Source organism: Octodon degus, unplaced genomic scaffold (genome assembly GCF_000260255.1).
Source record: "Octodon degus isolate 3935 unplaced genomic scaffold, OctDeg1.0 scaffold00138, whole genome shotgun sequence".
Lineage (NCBI taxonomy): Eukaryota > Metazoa > Chordata > Mammalia > Rodentia > Octodontidae > Octodon > Octodon degus.
This window is the reverse complement of record NW_004524714.1, coordinates 603,018-610,842: the sequence shown is the minus strand read 5'-3', so window position 1 is coordinate 610,842 and position 7,825 is coordinate 603,018. Positions and strand designations below refer to the sequence as shown.

At 40.8% G+C, this 7,825-nt stretch overlaps 1 protein-coding gene across 1 annotated transcript in view; it reads left to right on the top strand.

Annotated features, from left to right (window-relative positions):
• Positions 1 to 5,151, top strand: part of LOC105743589 (neutrophil gelatinase-associated lipocalin-like) — a 65,415-nt gene extending 60,264 nt beyond the window's left edge. Inside the window, exon 7 of the mRNA XM_012516976.1 lies at positions 5,108 to 5,151. Within this exon, the coding sequence (XP_012372430.1) occupies positions 5,108 to 5,151 (44 nt within the window). The remainder of the gene's footprint in view (positions 1 to 5,107) is intronic.
• Positions 5,152 to 7,825: the final 2,674 nt, after the last annotated feature.

Genomic DNA, 7,825 nt, shown 5'->3' with positions numbered 1-7,825 from the left:
CTCCTCCTCCTCCTCCTCTTCCTCCTCCTTCTACTTCTTTTTAATTAATAAAGAAACAAAGCTTTTATTTTCCTAATAAAAGACATAAGATCCAACAAATCTAGCAGGTATTTCAAGGCTTAACAATCCGAAGGTTCAAACTCACTCCACTGGCACTGAAGTTCTTCAGCAGACTATCAAGATCTCGCAATTGTGTTTTCTTCATTTACAAATTCGTTCCCACCCTCCACTGTTCCTTTGCACAAATAATTCTCAACAGGAAAACCTCTCCTTGGTCACAATGTGGATTGCTGTCTCAAGCAAGGAGATCCACAGTTTCCACTTCTCTAAGGGAACATTCAAAAAAGCTATGGGTTAGGAAAGGCTGCTTTTGTCTTATTTTGCAAGTCAATTTCAAACCAAACCCTTTGCAGCTGCAGCTTAAGGGATGCTGCCCCTGGCCGTTCACAGCCCCAATTTGACAGGGCACCAGTGTCATGCTCCGCACTGCAAGTAGTTAAGGGCTGGGGGTAGGGGCAGCAGACTGAAACACTGACACTCCTAAATCCACCTTATTGCCAGCCTCACACCTTTGGGTAGCCGGGGTGAGGGGCAAACGGCCTCTAAGGAGAGAACAGGTTCGTTGCCATCCCAGGGCTGACTGGAAAGGGGCTCAGCTCTTCCCCGCCCAACCCAGGGAAGACCAAGAAGGATGACAGCAAGGCCCGGAGACTCACTAGGACCGAACCCCTCCAAGGATACCAGGCTGCGCAGGACCCAAGGAGCCCATTGCACCCGGGGTATAAAGGACAAGAGGCTGCTAGCCATGGCCCCCAGAGAAGAGGCCTCTCCTGGCCCAATTCGCTCTATGTGCTCGGGTTCGCTCCCCTGGTCATAGTGGTGAGGGACTCCGGGGTAGGACCAGACGAGGGGCACTCCTCCCCAGGCTGCACCTGCAGGGCTTGGGAGTCCTCACAACTGCCAGGACCCCAAACCGCCCGGAGCCGCCATCTTCCTCCACTCAAACGCCGCCGCTGCTGCTCAGCTATGGCTGTGAGAAGTCAGGTGTCACTTCTGAGAAGCCCAACCTATTCCTGAAAGGACTGGAATGGCTCTGAGCTCTGAATTTCTACCTGTTTCCTGGAACCCTCCCAACTTGGGCAGCTCCTTTTGATGTTGTGCATTCCACGTCTGGTGATACCTTTTGCCTATACTGTTGTGCTCCCTGAATTCAGGCCACTTCCTCACTATTATTTGCAGTCTCCTGCCTTGGACCTCTTAAGCTACACATCTGAAGGTCCTGTGGAAGTCATAGCTGTGGACTCTCAAGGCCAACTTTCCTAATAGGAAATTTCTTAGAATCAATATCCTCTATAATCTGAGAGACTTGAGAATCTTCCAAACATCAAATTACTTACATAGATTTTACACACTGCTGGCTCAAAAGTTCCCTTTCCAAAGCCCAGAAGCCTCAAATCAGAAGGTCAATAGGTACAATAGTGAAGGTGTGGAAGGTGTGTTGCTCCCCTACATGCTCCAAAGTTGGACCCTGACTTGACCTTGCTTCCTGTGCTTGTCCCATCGCTTGCCTCCCTGGCTGTCTTCATAGGCTCTCACTTCTGTGCTAAATTTCCTCTACCTGCCTCACAAAATGATACTTGAGATGACATTTAAAGCTCATCTAATTAACTCCCATAATCTCCCCCACATCAATTCCTAGGTTTATTTAAAATGAATACTGAGACATTGGAAAGAGGGAAGTAAAAACACAAAGGAGAGAGACAAATTGGGCAAAAGTCTAGTTATTGGTTTAGAAAATGTGTGTTTCGACAGTTCCAGGTAGGGCTGCCAAAACTAATGCCACACTGCCCAGGCCATCAAAATAAAATTAACCATGAGAAACTATCATTATGGAAAGGAGCCAAGCAGATTTCATGATGTCTATAGTTGGATTTGATTTGTGTTCCTTAATATGCAAGTGTGGAAATGCAATCGCCACTGTAGGAAGTGAAGAGATTGGGGTATAATTCACACTCACTAGGAAGTAGACATAAAAGTGTGTCAACAAGGGGCTCCTGGACTAACAGGCTCTTGGATTTTTCTAGAGAGGCTCCACTTTTTCCTTACTGTGAGAACTGATATAGGCACTCCAAGTGATCCCCACTGCAATAATTTACTGCACAGCTGTCTCAGTTTGTTTCTGCACTTTTAACAAAAAAGCACAGTCTACATTATTATTACTAAGTAAAAAACAAAGTGTTTCTCACAGTTTGGGAGGCCAGGAAGAGCACCAGATATCAGAAGGTTCAGAATCAGATTTGCCTCAAGGTTATTGATGTGGGATCTTCACATAGTGGAAGGGATGGAAGGGAAAACAGGATGTGGCTAATTCCTCCATAATCTCTTTTTTATGTACTGGGCTCATTCTCAAGAACAGATTGAATGACATCCTAAAAGCTTCACCTCTGCATACTGTCTCCTCTTGCTTTAGGTTCTGACTTATGATTTAGTAGAGGTTTATACATTCAATCCACAGCAGAAGCCATACGTGAAGGATCTTCCTACCCCTTCAGATGACCCTGGGAGAAGCAGGCTCCACCTTCAAGGGCAGTGTTCCAAGGTGAGAAAATAACAGAATAAGGGGATCAGTAGTTTTCTAGATAAGTGTGACAAGAAGGACATAAAACTTTACTAGAAAAATTTCAATGGGACCATTTTAATGACTTTTAACAGACAAAGGTTAAAAGACTTCTAAAAAAGGTACAAGAGACAACAGGAATCACTTGATAATAACCTTAGAGACTTAGATTCACAGAGAGAACACAGAAAGTGCCAGGCACATGAATCCAAAAAAGCTGACATAGCTGTCCCTCTCTGTCTTCAATAAAATACAGTGAAACACAGGTGGGAGGGGAGCCTGATTAAATTTGAAGAAAGCTTATTTAATCTGAATAAATAAATAAATAAATAAATATTCCAGAGTCACTACAGTGAGATACTATTTATTCACACATTCCCTTACTAACTCTCAGCTAACACTAAATAAGAAACCTCCTTTCCAAACAGTTGTCCATTGCAGAAACAAGGCCCTGTGAAGGACAAATAAATAAGCAGACCAACAATGTTACACATAAACCACAGTAAGAAATGTTGAAGGCAAGGGTACATGGTCAAATTCAAAGACATCCCAGGGAACCTATGTGGTTATGACAAGTTACAAGTAAATAAAATTAAAAAAGAAGAGAAGGCTCAAATTTCCTCCAGTATTTCAGAGCCCAGCTTCCCAATTGCTATCAGGGTAGTTATCTTTCTTCTTTGTTGTCTACCTTTATATTAAAGTGTCTATCTCTGTAACTTTTGATCTTTATCACTCAGGTTGATATACCCTGAAGTTTTATCTTTCAAAATGAATGGAGAGAAAAGATACTTCCACAAGAAATAACAACTGAAGAAATTCATAACCACCAAAACAACCCTCCAAAGAGTACTGGAAGATATTATGGACAGAGATAAAAATGACCACAATTCCAAGAACAACAAAAGAAGAAAGCCACCCTGCAGGGCAAGAAATTAAACAGAGGGGAGAAGTAGGAAATCAACAGCATGTTGATAACATGATAAAGATAAGCCAAACATATCAGTTATAACCATTGATATAAATGGCCTTAATTTACCAATCAAAAGAAACAGACTGTCAGAGTGGATCAAGAAACAAAATCCAACAATTCTTGTATACAAGAAACACATTTAACTCAAAAGGAAATTCATAGACTGACAGTCAAAGGATGGAAAACAATACTCTATGCAATAGGAACCCTGAGAAAATTAGGCGTAGCTACTCTGTTTTAATACAATTTGAACTGCAAACCAAGAATGATCAAAAGGGATAAAAAGGTCACTACATACTTGTTTGTGGAAAACTGCAACAATCATAGATATATATGCATCCAATATGGAAGCACCCAAGTATATAAAATAATTTTTTTGGCGAAACTGGGGATTGAACTCAGGCCCTTGAGCTTGCCAGGCAAGTGTTTATTCTACTGAGCCATCTCCCTGACCCCATAAAACAAATTTTAAGAGACATGAAAAATCAAATAAGTAATCACCCAATCATAATGGGAGACATTAATGCCATATTGTCACAAAAAAGATAGATCAACTAGACAAAAAAAAATCAGTAAAGAAATTACATGACTAAACCAAAGCTATGAACACTGGTGGAGAATGTAAGGGAGAAATGCTGGAGACAGGGGAGGTAGAGAGTTCAAAAACCAAACTGCATGGAAAGAATCAGTGACTGAGCTCTCATCTTATTTAAAAGTTTTTGTTCATCAAAAAAAAATCACAAAAATGTAAAAAGAAAACCCACCAATTGGGAAAAAAATTTATCCAACTGTCCCTCAGACAAAAGACTTATATCTAGATCATATAAAGGAGTTTAAAAAATCAGGCCCCCAAATTAAACATGAGTTGATTTTTCAAAAATTGATATGCTTTAAGTATTTCCTATACATTAACAATTCTTTCACTATAATTATAGGGTTAGTTTGCTTTTCTGCTGTTGTTGGCAACCAGCCAAATTTAAAATATTTCTAGTCTGAGACCAAAACAGTGGAGTGCTTTAAAATCCAAGGGGGAAGAACTGTATATCTAATATTATAAAAATAAATTAGAGGAAGTGAGATAAAGAGGAGCACATAGGAAAGTTAGAAGTATAGAGTTTTGATGTGAAAGGAATTTATGTAATCAGTTATGCTTGCTTTGGTGGATTAACTTCAGGGTATCTTGTTTCACACAGCTGAACAAAATCATTGTGATTCTGGGTGTAAACTGGCGTTGGTGAGAATTTTTGCCGAGAGAATAAAAGAAGAGCTGGAGAAGATGGTGTGTTGTTGACTCATGCTGAGAAACTTGTCATCATGGTTTTCCTGAAATGAATTTATCTGAGGAAATTGAGTGGTTGCTGCCCCTGAGGATGGATGTGGTACTTTTTCGGGGAGACTTGGCCTTACCCTAACAGTCTCTTCTTGGATCCAGGGCAGCTCCCTCAGCCTTCTGGCAGAGGTCCTTCTTCTCACTGGCTCAGACTCTTAAGCTTCCCCCTCTGAGCTTCTGCTCTTTCCAGTGCAGCAGATCCTTGACACAGACTTACATATGACATTTGCATGATGGTAGGCCACCAATTGAACTCTTGAAAGACATTGGCGTGGGCACTAGGTCTTCAGTGGTGTTCATTCAGGACATTGCCATGGGATTCAGGGCTTCGGCTAGATATTTTGCGTCCCTAGTATATGGTCAGATCTCCAGCAGTTTTAAATTTTACTCTTAGTGAATATTATAAAATATCACAAAATAGGACTATAAACAATATGTCCTGTATGTCCCTTGTAAACAATGGCTCTGTCACTGTTTTTCATGTTGTCTTGTTTTAAAGATGTCTTTAATAACCTAAAAATTGGGACTGGGGATTTGGCTCAGTGGTAGAATGCTTGCCTAGCAAGCTGGAAGCCCTGGGTTTGGTCCTTTGCACCCAAAACAACAACAACAACAACAACAACAACAAAAACCTCCCCTAAAAAACACCTCCCCTAGTAACTTGAACACTGGTTGGAGACCCAACCTCTAAGTCTCACATATTGATTGTTTCCGATGCCCATATATTCAAGCATATTTTAATCATCTGAATTTCTATGTAAAACATTTCTATAGAATCCCATTCTTTTGTACGATAGTGATTTATATTTTGCATCTCATTCTTTAGTTCTACTAGATTTTTATCAGTGTTTTCATGGGATTTGCTAATCACGTGTTCCAATAGGCTCTTTTTGTAGTGCACAAAGAGTGCAACTGGAGGCCTCTCATGCAAGTCTGTGTCAAGGATCTGCTGCACTGGGAAGACCTGAAGGTCAAAGGGATAGCTTAAAAGTCTGAGCCAGTGGGACTGTATACATGTTCTTTAAATTTGGAAACACCTTGAAACTTACTTAGTAATTTTATGTCCATGCATACCCTTCCGGAAATTTTTGTTGTGTAGATTATGATTAACTACCTAGACCCACTGTGAAGGGTGTTGGGAGGTTGGGAAGTGATTCAAATCATGGAATACACAAAAAAGAATTGCTAGCCACAATTATGTCATACAGGCTATATTTTGGTAACCACCAAACATGCAGTCAAATATAAGCTGGATAGTGGCAAAATCTAAAATCACTTACAAATAGCCCTTTCTTCGAGCAAAGAGGTCTGTGACTATAGACACTTACATCACCTAGATATCAATTTATAATAACACAGACCACTAATTTCTGCAGGATGAGGGCAATAGTGTGAGGGATTAAGCATACCCCTGGACTAAGGGCCATCTTCAGACCAAATCCTTCTGAAAAGTAAACCCAACAAGCCAGGCTTGGCACCAAAGCACATCTGGTGCATGATCTTCTTGTACTAAGCCTGAGCTTCCCAGGGAATCCTCCTAGGATCCTCACCATCTCCAAACATGACTAACTTAATTTGAGTGGCAAGGTAATACTTCAGACCTGTAGAGATATACTCCTCCATGGTGTTGTTCTTATCCTCCATCTGGCTGTTCTTTGGTTGTCACCTCTGCTACCCTCTGCTGGTGGAAAAGTATTAGCAGAGCTGGCTAGGATTTTACAGTTTGGCAGTCTTTTCCTCCTCCATGCAGGTCACTTGAATCCTGGAATAAGAGTGGTACCTAGGGTATGTGGTGTGTGAGTCCTACCACTCACTGACTCCTGCAAGATCAAAGGAAACCTGCACGGGCAGCAGTGGTACTGAAGTGTGTGCAGCACAGGTGCAATCTCATCCGGCTTCCCGCACAGGCTGTGTGTGGTCTGGGCAAGTTCTGGCTGCAGCGCGGGGGCTGAGCACTCAGGTCCTCTCTCCTTCTGCTGCCCACACAAGTCCAACATGTCCGGGTTGTTGGCTTTTGATAAATGTGCCAAAATCTAGGAAGACTCTAATGTGAAGAACACAGTCAAATTTTTAGTAGGAGCACTTCACACTTGCTCTCATGCTTGTTGTGCTGGCTTCTTTAGTGCTTATAGTGTAAACAACTAGGCCACTTACAACTGCAAAATGCCAATCAGACTGCATGGACTCGTGGTTTATGCTCCAAGGTGGCACTTACTTTTTTCACGTATATTCACTGAAGTAATGTTTTTGTGGAGAACATCCACATATATTTAGAGATCTACCTTGGTGATATTAGGAGACATTTCTGGAAGTAAACCTGATGAATTCATGGACACATCTGAAAATTTAACTGAAACAATGAAGTTTACAGCCTCAAAAACATTTTCCAGTGAAACAGCTAAACCTACTCTTGGTGCTATTGTGAGGATTTGAAACAGATGTAAGAAATTATCCTCTCTTCACTCACAGGGAAAGGTTTCTGCATGAGTGGCTTCAGATGAGAAAATTATGACCATATCTGAAATTCCTGACCAAAGTTTCTCTACAAATATTATATTGTGATTAGACTCTATATGAGTCATTCCAAGTTAACTATGAGGGATTCTCTTTCCTCAGTTTTGAGAGAGTTTTGTTTTATACAGCATAACAAGGATTTATATTAGTATCTTGGATATATGTATGTTAAATAGAAAAATTGGTGTGATGGAGGGATTCTTACATACTCCTTGAAATCTGACTTAAGTGTCAATTAAATATTTATTATGTACTTGATATAATCAGGTATTACATACCTGGAAATTATCTGAGAATAATAACCTCAAAATTAAACACACAGTGACTACTGAGTTGGAAATTGCGTACAGGATTATTTAGGTTGCTTCTCTTTTCTCCAAAACTATGATGCTTT